This window comes from Tyto alba, unplaced genomic scaffold, assembly GCF_018691265.1.
Source record: "Tyto alba isolate M040663 unplaced genomic scaffold, T.alba_DEE_v4.0 Super-Scaffold_1000006, whole genome shotgun sequence".
NCBI classification, from domain to species: domain Eukaryota; kingdom Metazoa; phylum Chordata; class Aves; order Strigiformes; family Tytonidae; genus Tyto; species Tyto alba.
This window is the reverse complement of record NW_024881272.1, coordinates 2,526,838-2,549,724: the sequence shown is the minus strand read 5'-3', so window position 1 is coordinate 2,549,724 and position 22,887 is coordinate 2,526,838. Positions and strand designations below refer to the sequence as shown.

The 22,887-nt window shown below is 37.4% G+C and overlaps 2 protein-coding genes across 5 annotated transcripts in view; one reads left to right on the top strand and one right to left on the bottom strand.

Annotated features, from left to right (window-relative positions):
* TPR (translocated promoter region, nuclear basket protein) overlaps positions 1 to 4,550 on the bottom strand; it is a 41,304-nt gene extending 36,754 nt beyond the window's left edge. For both annotated transcript variants that reach the window (XM_042806098.1, XM_042806105.1), the window contains exons 1-5: positions 4,365 to 4,550; positions 2,534 to 2,638; positions 2,011 to 2,084; positions 572 to 668; positions 110 to 213 (exon numbers count right to left, since the gene is read on the bottom strand). In XM_042806098.1, coding sequence (XP_042662032.1) covers positions 110 to 213; positions 572 to 668; positions 2,011 to 2,084; positions 2,534 to 2,638; positions 4,365 to 4,515 — 531 coding nt within the window. In that variant the 5' untranslated portion in view covers positions 4,516 to 4,550. The remainder of the gene's footprint in view (positions 1 to 109; positions 214 to 571; positions 669 to 2,010; positions 2,085 to 2,533; positions 2,639 to 4,364) is intronic.
* A 143-nt stretch (positions 4,551 to 4,693) lies between these two features.
* On the top strand, positions 4,694 to 22,366 carry ODR4 (odr-4 GPCR localization factor homolog). 3 transcript variants are annotated; one of them, XM_032995172.2, is made up of 14 exons: positions 4,694 to 5,123; positions 5,879 to 6,013; positions 6,452 to 6,580; positions 6,967 to 7,062; positions 8,191 to 8,297; positions 9,019 to 9,055; positions 9,358 to 9,366; positions 9,990 to 10,085; positions 10,607 to 10,672; positions 12,032 to 12,160; positions 12,785 to 12,875; positions 14,522 to 14,707; positions 19,883 to 19,975; positions 21,173 to 22,366. In XM_032995172.2, exons 2-14 carry the CDS (start codon positions 5,915 to 5,917, stop codon positions 21,238 to 21,240), a joined length of 1,206 nt encoding a protein of 401 aa, XP_032851063.1. In that variant the 5' UTR covers positions 4,694 to 5,123; positions 5,879 to 5,914; the 3' UTR covers positions 21,241 to 22,366. The 3 variants fall into 3 exon arrangements, with proteins under 3 accessions (XP_032851063.1, XP_032851062.1, XP_032851061.1); XM_032995170.2 differs by having other exon boundaries at positions 4,695 to 5,123; positions 9,226 to 9,366; XM_032995171.2 differs by lacking the exons at positions 19,883 to 19,975; positions 21,173 to 22,366 and adding an exon at positions 18,918 to 19,774 and having other exon boundaries at positions 9,226 to 9,366.
* The last annotated feature ends 521 nt before the right edge of the window (positions 22,367 to 22,887 follow it).

Below are 22,887 nucleotides of genomic sequence, written 5' to 3'. Positions count from 1 at the left end.
GGAGTATACTCGACCTACTTTCAGAGTCAATAATGACAAAATGATGATTACATCACATGTAAGCAACTGCTTATTAAAACATTAACCATGCAGATAAAGTACTACTCACCTTCATGGAAACATCTGACGTTTGAAGTTCATCCAACTTTAACTGAAGTTTCACCTTTTCTGTGTTTGCTTCTGTAAGCTTTTCATGTAAGCGTTTAACATCCTCTGGAGGAGGGAAATCAGTGTTAAAAAAAGCTAATTGTACAAGTTTTAATTACTCAGCTTTATTGAATTGTAAAGAATGAGAACAGGCAAGATATAATGTATGTAACTGAATATTGTGTGATAAGATACTGTAAAATGTATTTTTTTATATTAAAAAAACAAGCAAATCACTGTGTTCTTCTGCAATTAGCATGTAATTTCCTGCCTTGTTTCCTTTTCTTTAAATACCGTTTCCAACTAATCCATTATTTGGTGCTATCTAAACAAACTGGATACTCCATACCAGTTCAATTTTTCAAGCATGTCTTTTATTTAGCAAAATCATGCAAATATTTTGTTAATATGTTCTTGGCTGTACCGTTTAAATGTTCAACTTCCTGAGATTGTCTTTCACTTGTTCGAACCAAATCTCTCTTTTCAGCTTCCAGTTCTTCTTTTTCTCTACTTAAATGGCTCTGAAAAAGAATTGCATAAGAGCAGTAAAGAAATGCGATCAGCTTTCTGTAACACTTTGTAGTCACTATTTACACTTACCAACACAGAGAATCATGCTAAACCACAGCAAGTTACCCCAGTGAACTGAAAACTGGAAAAATAGGCTTTTATAGTGGGAAGCTGAATCAGTCTAATGAAAGTACGACTGCTCCCATTTTTTCTATCATGCTGTACATAATTCAAACAAATGCAGGTTAATGAACCTTTCTTCTAGTGTCCAAAAGCCAACACATTTCAATTAATGTTTCCCTCCCACCCCCCCCCCCCCAAATCACTCTGATACTAACATCCAGCTGTCCCTTTGTGCTTAAGTGCAAAATGCCACTATCACAAGATTAGGCAGCAAATGTGAGAGAAGTATCACACAGCTTTCAAGACCAGCATACTGAATAGGTAGTTTTTGTGACTTTGCTTTTCAACTGGCATAGAGAGGTCCAGACAGCCACAAGACTCCCTCTGGTTCTAGCTGTATTTGAATGAAGATTAGAATGAATATTGTGGAACTTCGAGCAGATGAAACAAACTGAAGGCCTAACAGAAACCGAAAACAAGCAACATGACCTATTCAAAACTGCATCTGATGTTAATATTCTTTGAAAGACAGCTTTGACAGTTAAGACTTCACTGAAACATTTTATTTTGTTCACAGAGTAACCAGGGAATGAACACATGCAAAAAAATCAATATAAAAATCAAATCATTTATAGGCTATGGTACTGCCTCTGCCTTCTAAGGTGTCAATACAAGCCACTCCAGTTAGGGTCAGGTAAACCTCTCTGGGGAAACAATCAGATCCGTCTTCTCATTGTGGACAAATCTATCTAATAATAATATTTCACTTCCTGCTCCAAAATTACTGTTCTGATGGATTAGTCAGCTGAAGTGACTCATCCTACAACCCCATGACTTTTGAGTGTCGTGCAGTGAAAACTGTGCCAGTGTGTGAGAAAGGATGGGGGGAAAAAAAAAGAACTCTTCATACCTTTGTTCCGTTTTTGAAGTTTGGCTTAAAGTCACTTCAAATCAGGTCTCAGCTAGAATGAAACAATCTACCCAAACTGAAGTAAAAGCATCTTCTCTGACATATGTTCACCTGTAATTTAGTTTGCTAAAACACCAGCATTTACTCAAAAAGCCACACAGTTTTCCTGTACACATGGCCATACAGACACCTAAATATGTACATCAATACATACTTGTACTGACACTGATACAGTCCAGTTTGGAAACTGATTGCATTCTTTGCTGCAATGAGACAACTAAACCAAAGGCTTTCAAGGTATCATCAAGTTTTTCCAGTACCTGAATGGCTGCATTACGATCCTGAGCAGCTTCAAGTTCTTTATTTTTCTCATTCAGTGACTTTAACTGTTCATCTGTCGGATAAGAAGAAACAGTAGTGAGGGATCTCCACTGTCATGTAATGACAGAATTCACTCTCCAAACGCAATTAAGCCAAAATTTCCCTTGAAAACATTAAAAAAAAATAAAAAAAAAAAAGGAAGAATTCAAGACTTCCTTATGGACTAGGTAGTATTGTGGCAAACTAAAGAAATCCTTCGAGCAGAGGCATTTATTGTGAAGATCAATATATAATCCACTGTACTACTACTACTATAAAAATCAGAAAGCAAAGGTGTTTTTTCCATTAGAACAAAAATTTAATTAAAAAAAAAGCCGACATGAAGAGAAAAGCAAAACACCTCTCTTGTAGAAATACCAAGTATAGTTGATGGATGGATTTTCAACTCCTGTTTAAAACTTTCAGCATTGGACTAAAGAATGAATAACCTGTCCAGTCTTAAGAATGTGCAGTTATACTTACGAATTTTTTTAAGCTCCTCACGGAGAGTTTGACATTCTTGTGTCTCATTTACAAGTCTCTCCTGACTCTGAGCCAGACGCTTTTCTACCTCAAAGTACTGTTGTTCTGCAAAATAACAACATTATCTCAATTGTACCTAATAAACTTTTGTTTTTCTTTCTCACCTTTATCAAGTATCCTTACTAATGGCCATCTTTATTAAAGAACAGTATTTGTAGAGAAAATACCTAAAAATAGTAAGACTACAATAGAATTTGAAAAAAAATAAAGTATTTTTGAAGGCAAAAAGATGCATTTCCACATTGTATTAACATTGTCTAAAATATTTTTTAGTATGCAAACTGATATGCTTCCAAAAATGATCCATAAAATAAGAGCCCAATTAACTTTAATAGTTCTTTTACATTTTTGATGTAGGTAGAGCATGTTTTATCAGCACAATTACGCAGTGTGGTCTCAACAACTTAAAATTTCTTTTACCTATAGCATATTTCTATGTACATACAATAAAATCCACATAATCCTAGGTATAAAGGGATTTGATTCAGAAAATTTTTAATGAACACTTCCTAAAATACGGTCTTACGTATTTTATTTATTATATGCTGCATATCCCATAGCACTGAAAAAAATAATTAGACCTAAATTTTAGTTATCTGGAAACAGCAACTATGTCATAGAGCTTAACTGTAAAATATTTAGTAAAAGCAGAACTAATTTCACTCTCAGTCATAGCAGGTTTGTAGTGAAGTACTGAGGGATTTTTATTTATCTTTTGCTTCCTATCATATCTTATAATTTCAAATAAGGCTGCCCCTCCAGCCATATACGAGAAGAATGGACCTCAAAGAGACTAACCTGCTAAAATCTGTGGGTTAATTTAATTTACACTACACCTTATTAATTTATTTTAGCAAGATTTTTATCAGGAAAGAGATGGAAAGTTTAAAGGAAAGGTGGAAGTAAAGTTTATATCAAAAGTACATCACCTACCCGATAAATTAACTCATATTCACAACCCTGCCCAGTGCTTACACTCACCTACACTCTTCTCTCATTTCTACTTCAGTGCTCTACTGGTATTATTTTTCTGTGATCAAGTAATCTCCAAATCAATATAAACACACTGATTCTATGAGGAACATTTTCCAGAAAGGTTATGGTCTTCAACATGGAATTTAACAGAAAAAGTATAAACCTAAGGCTATTTGAGAGTTGGGTAAACAAATCATTATTTCTCTTCCACAAAAGAGGATCAAAGCAGATTGAAGCTATCAACGCTTGTGAAAAATGTGATGAAAAGCTCTTCTTTGAGCCCATTTTGAACGCAGTTTTAAGCCTTACTAGTCCTCTGCGAAAAAAAAATCAGACTCCTCTTGCCAAGCAAAAGTGAGAGAAAAACCCCTATCAGGCCCCAACTGAAGGGACCTTCCCCCGCCGACCGACACCCCACCTCAGGGCCCCTGCCCTGGCAGGGTCTCACACCCCCCCTCACAGGTGCCAGGCCACCTCCTGAAAGCGTTTGGAAGGCAACGACGACCCCTCAGCCCCAGTCCTGCTTCCCTGACTGCTCTCACCAGAGGGAACAACGACATTGCCGCTCACTAAGGGCGCATCGGAGGGATTTGGGGGGGGGGCGGAGGGGGGCACCCAGCCCGGCCCCAGCCGAGATGCCAGCCTGCTGCCTCTGCCTGGAGGGACGAGGGGACGCGCGGCTCAGCCCCTGGGCTGCGTAGCCGCCTCCACAGGGAGCACCCAAGGGCCTGCCCCGTTCCCGCTGCCCCCTCACCCCCATTCCCGTCCTCCCAGCCTCCCCCTTCCTTAGACTCACCGCTGTCCACCTTGAAGCGCTCATGCCTGGCTCGCAGCCCATCGATCTCGCTCTGCTGATCGGCTAGGAAGCGCTCCAGCTTCCCCTGCACAAGCTTGGGCAGCTTGGAAAGCTCGGCCCGCTCCAGGACCTGCTGCAGCACGGCCGCCATCTTGGCAGCAACGACTGCGCCTTCCGGCCGAGCCGCCACCGGCCGCGGCGCGCGCCACGGCGCAGGCGCCAAAATGGCGCGGGTGGGCTGGCCCCCGAGGCACTATGGGAAGTGTAGTTCCCCAGGCAGAGGACGGGGCGCCTCCGAGCCCTTCCGTTTCCGGTAAGGCGGCTCTTTCTGCCATGTTGGGTGAGGCTGGAGTTGCTACTTATTGCGTGAAAGCCATTGAAATCGGGACAGGAGGCTCGCAGGTTTCGTCCCGAAGCTCGCCGCGGGGCCGCTCGCCCCTCCAAGGCGCGCTGTGCGCCCGAGAGGCGCCGGAGGCAGCGTTACTGCTCCCGCCACTCACAGCATGGCGGCTCTGGCGAGGCGCTGTCTTTGTAGGCTCCGCTTTCCCGCGCTCGGGGCTGGGTTGATGTGCGTCATCCCGCCGTGCCGGTGACGGAGCTGGAGCTGTGGGACACCTCAGCGCTCGGCTGAGGGGGCGGCGGGCGCCTGGGCACCCGGGTACCCGCTCCCTCAGGGCAGTGCGGAGAGCGCCGGGGGAGCTGCGTGGGAGCCACCGCCGAGCTGTGGGTGCAGGCGGGGCAGAGTTGCTTTTGGCCTAGGTGAGGTGGGGGGGGGGCTGAGGGGAGGTGGGTGACAGCCTTGCCCCGTTGCAGAGCTTCAGCTCCGCCGTTCCTGTGGCAGTTTTCTCCCGCAGGTGCTTTTGCGGGGACTCGGAGTGCCCTTTGCTTCCTCATCGTGTGCCCTTTCGCTTCAGCTTTTTCGTAGTTAATTCTTTGTGAAAGTCCTCAATGCATGAAGCAGTTTTCAAAATAGGTCTGCGTGGAAGGAAAGACTTGTCTGTCAGTCCCCATGTCCGTATGGCTACTGATGGGAGGTGTAAAGATGGCCTTTTGGATAGTCCACAGATGCTGTACTTTTAATGCATTAGGAAATGGAATGAAAATTGTTAATGGCATGTTTAACTACATGTGTGGAATTTAGCATATCCCTCAAAGAGGACTGTGAATGCAAAAAATGCACACTTCACATTCTGGCCTCTGATGAAGCATGATGCAGCAATGTACTGTTGCTTGGAGACACATTATCCTAGCATTTACTTGCATGACTTGCCACATCATTTCAGTGGCAGGTATTTAAATAGTTTTCTGTCAAATAAGGGTCACATACCTCTTACTGTAGTATGGAGACTTATGTTTTTCCCTTAAAAAAACAAGCTGGAGGATTGTAAAGCTACATTAGCTAACCTTTGTTGACAAAGTATTAATCTAGTAGGGATCTTTGTGTGAGACTTATTTTCACGTAACTGCTATAGTATATATACTTTTTTGGACTTTATACTTTATTTGTTTTATAGGTTGGAACTACAATACTTGGTCTTAAGCCTACAGTAATGGGTAGAACTTACTTTGTTGAGGAAGCTATTGGGCAGTATCTTTCAGACATCAGCACAAAACTAAAGCCTTATGTCACTGGCCTGTTAATAGGGCAGGTAAGTGTGTAATATCTGAAATCTTTTCCATTCATGTTAATAGGGGAAAAACCCCTTGTCCTTAATGATTTGGAATTAGTAGTCTATTAACATTACAATGAGCTTTTATAAAGCAGGAGGCTGGTATTATGAACAGAGGGAACTTTTGTAAAGGGTGTGCAGTGTCAACCAACTACTCGAGTCTTTTAAAATTGTTTTGTGAAAGATATGACACACAGAAAAGAAATGAAAATCATAAAGGTAAAATTTATCACTAAACAAGGCTTTAAGGCAAAGGCAAAAAAAAATTGTGAAGGAGTTATTTTTTTTAACAGATTATTATAGAGTTTAACAGTACCGAGTGTAAAGCAGCCCTTACATTTACTATATTATGCAGTATTTTCTCAGACTGGATATCAATCTCATGGTATATTTGCTTACATTGTTTTTTTCTGAAAGTCTTCCCCACAAAGAGACTACATAATTCGGGCTGTTCGAACGCCTCCAAAGGAAGAGCAGAAGGATGACATCAGTCCTTCAAAACTGGCATCCATTGATGAAGAATGGATAACTACACATGCCAGTCAGGTAGCACAATATGAGTTAGTGGAGGGGGGTAGGGGGAAGAGAAAGGAAATAAGATTGACAAAACCTGTCTCGTCACTTGTGTAATCTCAAGCCTTTTTCTCAATGTAAAAGAACCTTCCTAACCGTGCTAAACACAGATATTTTAAACCAAGATACCTGTATTGTTTTTGAGGTTTATGATGAAATAGATACCTGATAGGACTGAAGTGAGAAAATTTGCAAGATGTGTTCCTATGTTTCAAAGGAACCTATAGGTGAAAATCAATCTTGCTTATTTCATTTTTCTCTTGATGCATACTTGTCTTATTAGAAATGTTTGTTATATCCAGCTACATGGTTTCTATGTCTCATACTCCTATTAATAAATGTTCATTTTTATGTTTAAGGTTTCTAGAATGCTTCCTGGAGGCTTACTAATTCTTGGTGTATTTATTATTGCAACTCCAGAACTGTCAAAAGACAGTCAGAATGCTTTGCGCAAGGTAAGTAGACTACCTGGTGGAAAAAGGAATACCTTTAGGTGTGTAGTTGAGTGATTCTATATCATTGACTTGAGTATATATGGTTGTTTTCTTGCTTTATTTCTAAAAGCAGAAATGTTCTGGTTTGATGTGTGGTTTTGAGACTGAAACCTCAGAAATCCCTGTCCTATGGAACTGTACCACAGCTTGTATTTGCTAACTTTTTGTTTCTTGTGATGTTTGTTACAGCAATAGTAGGTATTACTGTATTTACTGAAGGTGAACATTCTGGCTTAACGGAAACATCTTCAGAGTTTATATTAAGATACATTCTTGTGACACATTTGTTAGCGATGGTAGGATGTTAGCTTTTTTTTTCTGAATGAATTGTTCAGATTAGGGATGTTTACAATAGTGAAAGATCTATAGCTCTGATTCCTTTAAAAGGAATATCATGTATAGAGCTGGCAGTATTTGACTTAGGTGTGTGGGGTTATATTTAAAAGCTATTTAGAACATACTACTGTCCGATAGACTTAAAATGCGTTTTTGTTACAATTTTGGAGCATCTAGTGCCACATTTAGTTTCTGTTCTGTAGATGCAGGTTCATTTTACTGTTTTCATAGGGTAATCATGAGTAGATTTTGAAGCCTAAGGTCCAAGGTTCAGTTTTGGCAGTGCAATGCAGTTACATCTCAGTTGTGATTACTGAAACTAGCAGTCAACAAAAAAAGGTGAGCTGTGTCCATGTGATTAGTGATTGCTGAATTAAAATTTGTTTTTTTTTTTAATTAGTAGCTATTTTGCACAGCTATCTTTCCTGATCCTCACCTGATAGGCATAAAGCTGTAATATTTTTGTAAGGAGAAAAGCATACAAGTTGAATATGTGAACATGTGTTGCTTGGTTCAGTTTATAAGGAAACTGAATTAAGATTTCATGAGCAACATCTGCTTTGGAATAGTTGCCTATGAATCTTTGTTGAATGTTCTTTTAACATGACATTTGGTGACACGTAAGCTGTATTTGCCATTTATGCATAATTATGATATCACTTGGACTTAGAACTTCAGTGCAAGACTGTTTTCCAGAAATTATAATGCCTTATTTTTGTGGAAAAAATCCATAGTACTTTTTTTCATCTTTAGCTAATCTTCTCAGTGGAAAAGTCCTTGACTAAAAGAAGGCTCTGGAAACCTGCTGAGGAAGAGGTCTCGGACAGAGCAGCTCTTCAAATCTGTTCTGCTACGAAGAAGTATCCTTTATGAGCAAGCTTTATTGATTGAGACTGCTACCCACAACCTCTTTGCTCTAGTTACTTCTGAATGAATGATAAATTGGGAGGAGGAAGTTGTTGTGAGTTGAGATCAGTAAGTTGAAATTATGAAGGTTTCTGATTAGCTACGAGTAAGACTACTGACACTCTTATCCTTGCAAAATTTCCATCATTTCTTACCGCTGTGTTTGTCTGTGTGGTGGCACCAAATTATGCCTTCCCCAGTCAGTTTTGATTTGCATAAATTGAAGAAAATATCTAAAATACTGTATAGTTTCTTGAGCTTGCTGCTACCAGCAATTACTTACATGAAAGTGGGGAGGTAGTGGGTATGTGGGATCTGTACTAGTGCTGCAGAAGAATTCTTGGTCTGTTGATAATGAGATAATACAAGGAGAGAAATCAACGTTTTTCCTTAGAGAGGTGAGAGAGATGAGTACAAATAGCAAATCGGTGCATTGGTGGTTCTCTCTGTGAATATCTATTGATCTTAATATATTTGTAAGAGGTGGGACAGCATCACTATGATAGTTGGAGTTTACAGTCAAATGTTTTTCCACTTTTTTACACTAATGAAAGGTGAGAAATTTCTTCAGAGCATAAACTAGCTCAACAAAGCAGTTAAGGACCAAATTAATTGCAAATCGTTCTTACTTGGTTTTTTTGCTTTTCACTGGATCTTTTTCTTTAAGTAGCAAAGAGTAGTTTGCCGAACCTATGATGTCCAAGATCCAAAGGTAAGCTCATCATCCTCTGCATTATATACAGCTTCTAATGCATTACAAATAATGTTTCAAATAAAGAAAAATCTTTATTTGAGTTATAAGGTGTTTTGTATAGATGCTTTATTGCTGTGGTTTGTTTGTTTTTGTTTTTTTTTTTTTTTTTTTTTTTTTCCTGCTTTCAGAGTTCAGCTAAGCCAGCAGATTGGAAATATCAGAGTGCTCTGTCTGCTTCCTGGTTAGCTTTAGACTGCACAGTAAATGTTAATATTCACATTCCACTTCTTGCTACTTCACCAAACCATGACTTGGAGAAGAATACCAAGGTAACTAACCAGCTACAACAGTTCTGTAGTTGGTCTCTACACTACTTTTTCTGTTGAAAATAAAATGAGAAAGATGTGAATAGTGTGAATAGAGGAGTAGGAATGATCAGCAGAGAGTTTTGGGGAGTTATTCCTCTTTTAAATGTAATTTGAAGTTACTGTGAAGCGTTCATAGTTTAAAAATGTGGCTAACTTTTCTGCTATGCTTAGTGTTGGCAGTTTCCTTTGCTCAAAATTATTTAGCAATCGTCATAAGTATTCCAACTAAAGTCTTCTCTGTTTCACATAGTGAAAGGTTACATCCAATGAGAACAGGGGCATGGGGTGCTTTTAATATGAATTGACTTGCAGTAGGCTGCCCTCAGTACAAAAACTAAATCCCTGGGGTAGCACTTCAGGATTTTTAAATGCTTTTTTCTTAAGGGATATATTCTGAACATGCTGGTTTTAAGATTTAGTTATGGAAAAACATATAGACAGATTTTTCAGAAACTTTTAAGCTTTCTCGGAGTATCTGTTCAAATGTGTGTTTTTAGAATTTTAGTATAATACTGTCCAACTCTTTTAGTGAAATCATCTTTCCTCTTCCTTAAGAGACTTTTGTATTTGCACTTTTTTTAAAGAATGGGTTAAATCGATGGTCAAAACAGATAGAAGACAGTGTTTTCCTGATCAATGGACAAGTTAAAGATGATCATACAGAATTATTGGAAGGGCAGGTGAGTACTGAACAACAGGGAATTGAACCCTAATAGATGTATAGTTACAACCCCCAGTGTGATAAAGCATTGACTGAGATATCTTCTGTACAATATTTGTTGATCTAATTAGCCTATATGTCAGGTAACTAATATGCAGGACTGCTTGTGTTCCCATCTTCATTGCTGCAGATTGCCTCTTCTTCCTCTGGCAATGTGAACACAATTATAATATATGAAATCTGACTAAAAACTTTTCTATATTTTGCCTCATTAAAGAAGATGAGTGAGGTGTGAATGTAGGTGATGAGATTTCTAAGACCTACTTATGTCTAAATATTTAACAGAGCAAAAACATCTTGTTCATCTGATGAATTAATTTCTCCTTTTGGTTTTGTAATTATATTCTCATGGCTGTTTTCTGTGGGCCATTTTTCTCCTTAAAAGCTATAAACTGGGGCACATTCTATACCGTAGTGAGGAGACTGATTCAGGGAGATTTTTTTTCCTGTTTCATAACACAAGGAATTTTTTTCCCTCAGAAAAAGTTAAGAGGAAATACTCAGACCAGCACTCAGTTTTCTGATGTCAAAGTTCTGACACAGCTGGTAAGTATTTAGTGGTTTGTAAAGTTTAGCCTCTGTTATAAAATAGAATAAAACATGAAATAATGTTCTGAATTACTGTCTAGAAATACACCTTACTTAATCCTAAAACTGTTTTTCACCCCATGGATATTGACTGTGAAACTGGTTGTGGACAGATCTGCATATTTCATGTCTTTAGAAGTTCTTGTGGAGTGATAACTATTCTAAAGATATTTCATCTCTTTAGAAATTCTTGTGAAGTTGTTGAAGAATTGCACAGTATAGCTGCAAGGAAAAAATTTGGTTATAGAAATTAAGTCCTGCAAATTAATTCATTTGATAATAGGATACCTGTGTATACCTACGTACCTTGATTTCAAGGTGACTTTTCATCAATCTGAAGTTCAGAATCACCCCCCACACTTCAACTTGCCTTGACTACATTTATTTGAATGCATTTGTCAGAAGCTCAGTCACTAGTTCTGGATTAAGGTACAGATGCTGTGAGCTGAATCATCATCTGGAGCTGTTGGGTCTGTGACAGGAGTTTCCTCTCTACCAGAGTTATGCTTACTTGAACCCTGAATTAGATGCCCCAGTTTAGGTCATAAAGTCCAAACGTATCCAGGCATTGTTTTGTAGGCTACTTACACAGCCCAGCCCATCCTTTTTTTGTTCAGGTAGGTCCTGAATTCAATAAAGTAATGTTTAGAAATGTATAAATGCCATTTTAAAGACTTCATGAGTATCTCAGCTTCTTTTGTTACATTATTCCAGCGGTTAATTGCCTCAGAGAAAGGAAAGCTTTTTATTTTGGCAGAGGTAGTTTCTGCAGTTCATGTGAAAGTTATCCATCCTTGTGTTTCCATGTGTTGTCTTAGAGTGCCTCATCCAGCACACTCATTGTTTTGGTAATTAGGCAACAGTTTGATACAGTTCTAAATGTGGCCACATTTATAGTCAAGTGCTGACTGGTGGGATAACTCTCAGGACACCATAGCATATTCTTCCTATATAGTAAACATACAAACTTAATTGTTTTGGGGAAAAAAAAAATCTTGTATTTCTAGATTACAATACTAATGTTAGCCACAAGCCACTTGCCTAAAAAGTTTCAAAAATCTTATAGACACAAATATTTAAATTGCAAGAAATGGAACATCTGGAAAAGTAAATACCTTTTCCATAATGGAAAAGGAGAGAGATTTTCAGTCTTAACTAACAAAACTAGATAAATAAAAATTAGAATTCTGAATTATGAGGGAAAACAGGTTATATGTAAACATCTTATGGTACCCTATTAATTTTCTAGTTCTGTTTATTACTCATGCTGCAAGTGACTAGATAACAAAATAAAACTGAAACATGTTTATTTTTCAGTCCCAGGGTTCAAGTCATAGATCAACAGCTACAGTCCAGGTCTGCAGTGGTTCCATAAATCTCAAAGGTGCTGTGAAGTGCAGAGCCTACATACATAACAACAAGCCGAAAGTTAAAGAAGCTATTCAGGTAGTGAAAAGGTGGTTAGTTCATCAGAAGCATTTTTTTGAAATACATGAAATTTGTCATACTGTTTTTTGCCAAAATGACATGGTCATCTGGTAGCAAGATGTTCATGCCCTTGCACATAGAGATTTTTTAGAAACCATCTGTGTGTGTGATGGATTCAGTTCCTTTTTCACTCTTAGAGATTTAAAATTTCTAAATTAATTATTTAATTTAAAATTAAGAAAAGGTTACAGACTATGTATGCATAGAAAATACAGATATACTTGCTCAGTGATTTTTTTTTTCTTTTTTTTTTTTTTTTCTTTTTCCCCTTACTAAATCAATGCCATGTGATTATTTTTCTATTTACTAGTAATGTCTAGAAGTTGTCAGTTCTCACTCTAACAATACTAACGTTTTCCTTAGCTTTTCATTTTTGTTTTGTTGGTTTTTGATTTTAATTCTTTTGATGTTAGCCTCTCTATATTGGACTTTTAATATTCTCTTTAGAGTTTTTATTTTCTGGAAAAATTCTTCTTTCAACATGGGTTAAGCCCTATGAGGGACTTCTTCTGTTGTTTCTTACTAGTCAAAAGCTTTGTAAATGGCTTTTCTATTACTGATGTTTTTGCTTTGTCCTTGCAGGCTTTGAAAAGAGACATAATAAACACATTGAGTGATCGTTCCGAAATATTATTTGAAGATCTCATTATGAATGAAGGACCTCACAAAAAAAGTAGGAAATCAGAGGAAAAAAACAGCTTACATCTGCAGTGATTTTTGGTTCTTGTAGAAGATTCTGCAGGGGTACTGAAGTTCCAGTTTGGTTAGCACAGAATAAAAGGGAAATAGCATAATTTCTGTTTGGCAGCCTTGACTATTTCTTAAATCATAAGAATTTTTGTCAAGTTCATATATGTTCTTTGGCATCACAGTTTTCACACAAAGTTTATGTTCACTTCTCTTGATCACAAAATGCAATTTTGGCTTCTTTCTCACCGATCAGAAATTTTGTCACTTTAAAAAAAATGTTAAAAATTTGTGATTTTTAAATTGAAACTCCTGTCACTGGAGTTCTAACTGTAACTTACACATTTTAAATTTGTGGAGTTTTTTAAATCAATGTGTGATACTCCTATTAATATTGAATTATGCTAAAACTTGGTAAGATTAAAAGAATGAACTGGACATGGCCTTCCATGTTCTAACATCACCTGTGTTACGAATCCTGGTGGACATGAGCTCTGCAGTTCAGTAGTTCATCTCCATTAAATTAATATGTTGTTGTATGTGGCGATTATGATGTGAAGAAGTATCCTGATTATTTTTTTGTAATTAACTATACAAATATATAATTTCTCTTGTCCCTGCCTCCTGGAATTACTTTTCTTCATCAAATACTATTTTGCAGGCTTCATGTCTTTTAAAGAAGTAGATCTTATTTCAGCACCATGAGTAATTGCTGGATTGCATTAGCTTAAATATAACAGAGCACCATGCAGTGGCCAGAACATAATGCACATTGATCTAATGAAAATAAAACTTCCTATCATGATTATATTAAAAACTAAGGGGATATATGCTGAGACCAGATCTCCTAGCTCATGCTGGGTGATTCTTTAAACTTCCTGGCGTCTGTAAAGTAACGTATCACATTATCTTCTTGTTGTGTTATTTTGTTTGGTTTTGTTTTGGTTTGGTTTGTTTTTTTTTTAAGCCAAATATTATTAGTTAATTTAAATATCAATTTGAAGATCTTACATGAAGGAAAGCCTTTTAAAAGATACTCTATTGGGTACTGATTTGGGAAAAAATAGACAAGAAATGGAAACAGGTTGGTGTAAGGAAGAACTATTCATGTTTGGAATTGCCATTTACTTTAGGCTAACATGGTTGGTTTTGGTGTTAGCCAACTTACCCAACCTGCGTGATTTCAACTTTAAATTGCATGCAGTTTTCAGTTTCCCCTTTAGGTGGCACCCGTACTTTGTGGATTTATGGCATAAAGCCGCCAAATGTTTGCAATCCTTTGTGGTGGTGAAATAGTGTGCTGTTCTGTGTACACTCTTATCTGCAGTCTTTCCCAGAGTCCTTTTGCTAGTCATTCTAAAACTGAAAAAAGGTCTGTTTAACATTTTATGATCTGTTTTGGAGCTGTCTTAGGTATTTCTGGGGAGACTAAGAACATAAATCAGTGTAATAGCAGCCAAAACTTGCATAAAACAGTAATAGCTAAATAAGCCATGCCTGAAAACAGGATCTTTAGATGGAAAACTTGAGCAGTTCTTTTGCAATAGCTTTATCTTATGGTCAGAGATTAATGAGGACTCTTATCATAACTGGCAAGGCTTTTATCTGGATGGTATTTTTCCTCTCTTTCAGATTTTGAGAGGGAATATCATGTCTTGCCTCAAAGACTGTTTGTCCCTGTTGCTGGATCCAGCGTGATGCTCAGTGATTATAAGTTTGGTGATGAGGCTGCTGGAGAAATTCAGGAACGTTTTGTTGAGATGTTGGATCAGTCTGTGCAAGCTGAAGATATCCATATAGCAGAGGAAATGAGCACAGGTAAATACAGTATCCGAGAACCAGCATAGACTGCATCACAGGTTATGAAAATGTTGACTAATGGCATAGGCCAGTTTTATCTAGATAAAGATATGCTTAACGTTGGCTTACTTCATATCAAGCTCTAAAGGTTTATATCAATCTAATTACAGTTTAAATATATTTGTGAAAAGTGGTAAGGGTTCTTGCAGTTTTTATATTTGACTTGTAACAGATCTCTCTCCTCAGATATTTTGCTGTTTCACTGCATTATCTGCGCAACCATGGCTTCAGCTCACAAACTACAGTAGATAAATAAATATATGGTTGAACAAGGTTTGCATACATTACTCTGCACATAAATTAAAGGTGATCCTGTACTGGCAAACTGTAAGAAAAACCTTTTGTAAGAAAAACCTGTACAGCTTTATATTCTGGTTACTTAAATCGTAGTTCAACTTCGCTGGTTTCAGAGCTCAGTAGTTCTGATGCTACTGAGGAAAAGTTAGAATAAGTTGAGAACTTTAGTCTAATCTACTGTTTTTTCACTAAATATTAAAAAATACATGTGTAGTCTAATGTGTGTTTCAGGAAGATCTTGTGCTAAAACCTGACTCTTTCAAAATTACAAACTACCTTTCTTTGTTCCGAGTTTTTTAATTTATGTATCAAATGTAGTGCCCAAAACTGAAGTTTTGTGATTCACCTGAAATGGAAAGAAAATTGAGAGAGCTTTTAATTTTCTACTGAGTGTTTTGTAAGTTTATAATCTGATTATGAGACTGTTCTATTCCTTATAATACAGATATTTTGCTATAATCTAGTTACTGACTTCTTTTTTCTGGGTATTGCTGGTTTACACTGTTTACTGTTGGTTGGGTTTTTTTGTTTGTTTGTTGGGTTTTTGTTTGTTTTGTTTGTTTGTGTTGTTTTGGTTTTGTTATTTTTTTTCCCCCAATGACTTTGATTTCAATGTAGGAGTCAGATCTGTAGTTTAAATGCATCTAATAATATGTCCTGTGATCTTATGGAAGAGATTTATTTTCTTTCATTTTTTTCTCCCATCAGTGTGAATATGACCCACAGGTTACAGTTTTATAATAGAAATTAAAAAAAATAACACTAATTCTCAGATAAGAACTTTGGACACTTTATGTTGAGATTTAGGGACAAAAATTGGAAAATGTAGCCATGAGCTTGCTGTGTAGGGCGAACTGTGATTACTAATATTCTGCTTGACCTACTTATTTACTTGGAGGGTTTTTTGAGTTTCAATTTCAGAGCTAACCATAAATTCTTATGTCTTTCTAAGTTAGTCAGTTTTTCCCAGGTTTTAACTAAACCTATTAGCAGTGAATCTGACTCATTATCTTGAAGTAAAAGATGTACACAGCTCAAGAACCTCAAAAACAGGAAAGCCAATAAAAATCTCTCTTGCATTATAAGAGTAACTTTAATAATCTTAAATCTAATTATTACTGAGCTTTAAGGAATTAGTGTAACTTAGGGAAGTAAATTAATATTGTTGTAGCAGTGGAAATAGGTGTGGGAGGGAGAGAGATGATTCAGTGTAGCTTTATTGCTTATGTAAAGATGTATGATCTGGTGGTAGGAAGAAAGCACAATCAGACTAATAGCAATGCCCCATAAAGATCTGATGCCATTAATATGTGCATATTGGTGTCCAGGTAGCTCTCAAAATGAGTTTGTGTGTTCTTGTAGCTTGCCAGTTATAGAGTGTGGGATTTATTCTCTGGTTTAAACAAACAAACAAACAAAAAAGGTAAATTAAAGTAAGTGCATAGCAGAGGAAAGGGGAAAAAAACAGAGGATTTTGGAAAAAACTGAGGGACTGGCCTTGGCCAAGTAAAAACCATACAGTTTGTCTTATAGAGCGAGTTCTTTTAATGGCGATGATAGTAATAATGCTATCAGCAGAACGCTGTTCAATTCTGATAATTACTGTTATGGTGTTATTAACTTGTCATTTATTTATACACTTTTATTAATGCCAGGAAGACCGTTTTAGAAATTAGACTTGTTAACTGTATAAGGAAAGTGTCCCGTGTTGTAAAGAAAATCATTAATTTTGCAGTTTGATTTTTATTGGTACTTCGGTATGAAGTGTCTAAGTATTGCTGTAAACATGGTTTTGTGACATAGTGAGAGCTTGGGGTTCCCTTGTGGAAAGACTTTTTTAATGCATCATTCCAATTTGGGTAGCATTTGTTTCTCAAAGCTTAATGCTACCTTTATTAGTAATAGTCTATATTCAGAAATAGTGTAAAAAATTGGTTTGTATTGAATATTGACATCAGCCTTTCTGCTTGTATCATGATTCCTGTGGTCTTAGGCACCAACCTTGAAGTGACTGGAAATGCTATCCATAGTGAAGTTCTGGGGAAAGTTTACTGGTAAAAAGAATTGTTTAAAATTGAAGAACACGAGCAGGCTTTTTTTGTTGTAGTTTTTGCTCTTTAAAATATATACTTGAGAAGAAGAGGATCTAATCAGTATAGCTAAAAGTTTTACTTTTTTAAGCAGCTTTTAGTCAAAACATATGAAATAAAGGGATTTTGAGGTCAGTTTTATGTGCTTACTTAATACGGCCTCTGCTGCCGTCTCCTACAGTTTTATTCTCTTGATGCCTTGTACAGCTCTCCGGTGAGATCACTACTGGGTCATGCTTTAAAACTCTTACATGGAAAATAGAAAGTAAAAACTGACCTATTTATAATTGAAATATATAAATAGCTCTAACACTGTAGTTCCAAGGTATTTAGTGCTTTAACACAAGCAATTGAAAGCTTTGCATTTATGATTGGCTTTACTAAATCCCTGCTCCTCCTGGGGGTGGGGGGTGGTGTTAAATAACCTGAGTGGATAAATATAAATAAGACTTCAGTAGTGGTAATCACTTCCCCATCTTTGTTAGTAAATTGAGAAATTAATGAAGAGGTAAGGATTCATATAGTAGGTACTAGAAAACATCTGATTTTGAAAACTCCTTGTGTGATTTATACTACAGCTGCTTCATATGGAAGTCTTCCGTAACATCGTGGCATAAATGCCAAGTAGCTCAGGGGTGTTTATTGTTTTTTTCTTTTTTTTCCTCTTTCTCCTTCCACCCCCCTCCCTGCAAGCAAGCATTGCTGCCTTGATGTGCAGCTTCAGAAGTTACCTTTAGAAAAGTGCAATGGTTCTTCTGAAGGTACGAAGAAACATAAAGTTAGAGGGCACAAACTCCTACTTGCTCATCAGAACTAAGGCAGAAAGAAACCTGCTGGTTCTAGACTTCAAAGGTGACCTGAGAAAGGTGGTCAGCTTCTCTAAGAGTGATAGGTTATTTCAGAGAATTGAAAATTCTCTTGTAGATTGGAGAGAATGAGGCGCTCTTATGTGCTAGTTAAGGTACTTACTTAAAAAGTTATCTTGCAGCAATTAATAATTCATTTACTCTAGTTGAAGATTTCTGCTTGCATTTTAGGCAGATGAGGGTATGTTTTCCTTTGCACATAAAAAAAGAATGGTAAAACTACAGCCTCATTGTGGACCAGTGGGCTTCAGCTACATTTGATAATTTCTCTTCAGAATAGCACCTCTTGCATAGAAATTTTGTGTCCTTATTTTTATTATACATTTTTGTGCAGCTTGCAGGGATATCTCAAAGCAGTGTTTATGCTTTCTGAATGCATGTGTATATCTATATCTTGCTATCCGGTTACGTTTCATATCAGACAGGAATTGTTCTGCTGTAGTACATCCTAGACAAAGCCAGTGGGTTCAAGGATAAAAATGGGTAAAGAAGGTCCTAAATGTCTAGTTTGAGTGCTTTTGTGTAACAACAGATCTTATGCAAGTTTGACTTCAGATTTTGAAGGCAATCATGCATATGACTCAGATGGCAGAAACAACCTTTCTGATCACACATCTAGATTATACGTTTCCCCCACAGCTAATGATACGATAGAGAAAGTACTTTTCCATGAATCATTTTCATATGAGTCATACAAGGGATGTGCCTTATTGCTCAACTATATAATTTGTAATTTATAGGTGATTGACAACCCCAATCTAGAAATGAGAGACCTGTTTTTATTTAAATCAGTATTCCATGGGCTGTTAAAACTTGATATCTGGTACTGCTGTGGGTTTTTCTTTATCTCCTGAACAAGAACAATCTGTAAGGTTTTTTTCTTATCTCAGCCTGCCTGTTCTGTTCTTTCTGCAGCCAGATCTCACTGCAATAGCACAAGCACTTGACTTGTCCAGAAGATGTCTGAAGTAGTAGCTACTGAACTGTAATCAGAACTTTTGACAAGAGATGCCTTAGCAAGCTATTCCCAGGGAACAGATTGCAAATTGAAGACCTTGGGTCCACCACCATCAAGTAGCCTTATCACTGAAGTGTGTAGTCCAAAGAACGCTTGCTCTGTGTGCTGAACAGGTTCATCTAGAGGACTCAAGATTAATCTCACTCTTTTTCTCCTCCCTCTCTCTAACAAGCTGTATATAGCCAAGTGATTAGGGAAATCTTTGGAAAGGAAATGCCTATATGTATGAATACCATCAGTCTGGAAGTAGAGACAAGCTCTTTCACATCCTGGCTGTGCAGTCGAAGGATTTTGTAATGGTTCCAAAGGGAAATGTGTCCCATGGCCTACTCTGAAAGTGTATTCTTTAGGAATCTTCAAAAAGAAATTTCTGTCCTTATCAAAAAAACATTTATGGTTATTTGGTAGGAAAATGTTTCTGGGCTCACTTGTTTAGTGACAGTGGGTTTCACCTGTAGCCTAAACTCTGGACAGATGGCTTTGAACAGAAAACTTTGGTCTTGGAAGGTCGTTAATGGTTCATTTTGGTGGTTCAATTCTCCCCGGTAGTCAGGTTCTCCCCAGATTATGTAAAGAGGGTTGGATATGTTACTCTGGAACCAGGGTGAGGAAAATTAGTTTTGGAAGATGAACTCCTTCCCAAATGTATTTTTTTTTTCTCTATTTTACTCTTCCAGCCATATAGAACAGTTCAGTGCTATGCTGTTTTTACTGTACCATTTCTACTGCAATAAACTGTTTTTTCTACCGTAAATGTACTTTGTAAAGTTGATATGACGTTCTTGGCCTTTTGCATTAATTCAACTGTAAAACATGACTGTTAGCTTTTTGGTTTTTACTTCTTCACTTCATTTCCATGCAGTTGATATTTGTCCAGTTACTGACAACACGGATGACACACAACAGAAACAACTGACAAAAGCAACATTGCTGTTGAAACTTCAACAAAATATGGGTATGTTACTTCCCCAATTTTTGTTATGGCCGTCCAGAAACTGCATGGGCCCTTTCAGTATTGTTAGCATCTGCAGCATTATTCATAAACTGGTGAGATTAATACAGTCCTTTTCTAAAAGGAGTTGCCATTTCATTATTGTAGGTGCAAGGTCTTTCTGGGGAGGAAAGAACCACAGCCTGTTGTTGGAACAAAAATGGTGTCTGCATTTGTTCAGCCTACAAGTCAATACAAAAGGCTCGTGTAGCTTTATTTCTTTTTTGGAGAGCCACCACTTCTATAATTCTGTACTTTTTTTTTTAAAAAAAGAAAACCAACACACACACAGTTGTATGGCTTTGTCAAGTAGGCATCCATAAATGGGCTAGTGACTCACTAATCTTCTGAAGGTGACAAATACATATGTGCTTGGGTGCTAATTGTCAGCCTTGGTAATTCAGGAAACACCAGCCACAGAGCTCTCCTTTCAAATAACTTCTCCAGGATACTCCTTTGTCCAGCTCTCATATATCTGTCTGCACTTAGTACAGTTCTCTTTGCTGTGTGTTTTGACTGTCTTTCTGTATTAAAATACAGTTAGGCTTTAGTCAACAAAACAGTAACTTGTTTTCTGTTAATGCTTGGAAGTTGAACATGGTAACTGGAAGATTAAAGAGTAGTAGCAGTAAATACGTGTTTACTCTGGATGTAAAAAATGTTTTCCTTTGAATCATCACTCACTTTGTGTTTTTTGTGTCATCTTCTCAACTTCATCAGTAACACGCATGTTAATGAATAGGAAGATGACTGTTGTGCTACAAAGAGACTTACAGAGTAGATGTAATGGCACACAGAAAAGAAAAAACTGACTAGCTTTTATTTCCCAAAGCTTAAAATTTTTGTTAATTTTCCTAGTCTGATTCCTAGAGTTAAGCAGTAATGCAGAGAATGTGGCCAAGGTACTACCAAAATATTCAGTCAACTGGATTTCTGGAGGGATCGTACTCCAATTAGAAATGTTATGTGTAGCTTTTACAATTTATTTATCTGATATCATAGCTTTAGATTTAGGCTTAGCAGTGGTAGGTAGTTTTTGGGGTGGCTCTTATTGTTTGTCCTCCTGCTTGTCATTCACCCTGACCCTGCCTTCCACACCCTAGCTGCTGCTGACTGTGCTGCTCTAGCTACTCACTGAATGCATTTCCTTTGTTATTTTAGGTGTGGTAATAGCAGCTGCCGTTGCAGTCTTTGCATCGATCTTCTCTTTCAATTACTTCAGTGATTAAACTCAAGCAACCGGAGCTTCATGGAAGTATTGGCCAGTAACAAGATGGAAACATCTGGGCTTAACATATTAGGAATTAAGAATTGTTGCCTAAGTATCACTGGTTAGATGTGCAATATAAATTGTAATGATAGGTTCAGTTACTTTGTTCCAGCATGCATTTACTGTATCGAGTAGAAGGTGAATCAAGCTTACAGGAAACTCACCCTGTTGCTCTGTATGAACAAATGATAGTATTGTTTTCTAGAAAGATCCCTTAAACAAATGCAGAACCTTCATTTTCTTCCTGTGTGCTGTTTTAATGCACGGTGCTACTACTGGTGGTTTTCAGACTACTGGTAAGACTAGCATAGTTACCTGGTGTGACAATTCTTGCTTTAAGGGTTCCTTTGCAAAGAGAATTCTCATCTCATTAATTTGGGAAAAATTAGACTGAATGAAGCCAGCAGTTCACCGTATGCATTGTTTTAGATAATACTGGTTAACTAGCATAATAGGTATACAAATAGTTTCTAGTAGTTTCAAGACTTAGACCAGTGCAGCCTGTAAATGCCTTAGTTCAAGACCTGGAGAACTCAGAAATCAATAAAATGCATAGAATTTTTGAGATGTGTGGATGTCCTCTTTTACTCAGTGACTCTTGATGAGGATTTCTCTGTCCAGCTCTGATTCAGTCATTGTTTCCTTGGAATATTAACTATTTCAGCAACAGCTCCATCTAGGCAGCCCGTGTGGATTATATTGTAGACACACGCAAGTTGTCAAAATTGTTTGCTAATCAGGATTTTTAGATTACAAACAGATAGCTTTCCATTGTGAGAGATTCTCCTTGGTATGGTAGGCGATAACATTAGTGTTTACTTGCCATGAGGAGAGTGGAAGGAGAGAAGAATTCTAGTAAGGTTAGTAAAGATAATTTGTATATAAAATGTGATGTTTACTTGGATCTGAACTACAACAGAAAAGAATTCCAGATTTTAGGCTATTTTAATACTACTGCAAATTTCTTTTTTGTATAAAGGCACTGAAACACTAGGAAAAAATATAAACACTTTGGTTCTAAAGCATAATCAAGAATGTACTGGGATACTTTGAATAAAAGGCAACTATGAGAAAGATGTCTTAAATACTGTTGCCTCATCTGTGTATTCTGTTTTTAGATGTTTGGAAAAAGAGCTGCTTTTAGTACTGTAATTATGTTTTGGAACACAGTGTTGATCTTTTGTGCTCAGTATTGCTCAAGTAGGGCTTCTCGTTGGAGAGTGAATGTTGTAACGGAGGCAGTGTTTTCAGCTGCTGCGTGCTTTATAGATGCATGTTATTCTGTGCAAAGGGGTGGAACCAGTAGGCAAGGTGGCATTGTGCAGAAGCAGTTGCTTCTGGGGGATGTTGAGTGCTATCCAAAAAACAAGATGAATTTTGTAACATGCTTCAAAATAATATAGTTGGTTTAAAAATTGCTTTGCTAAAGTTTCTATTAGGAAGAAGAGCAGGGGAGTAATGAGAAGAAAGAAGTATGTGTTCTGTCTCTTTGTCTCCTTTTTTTCCTATTGTTTGTTTGTTTGTTTGTTTGGTTTTTTTGGGGGGGTGGGGGTGGGGAGGGAGGTTATGCTTTTGGAAGTAAAGTGCAAAACAGTTATTCTGTAGT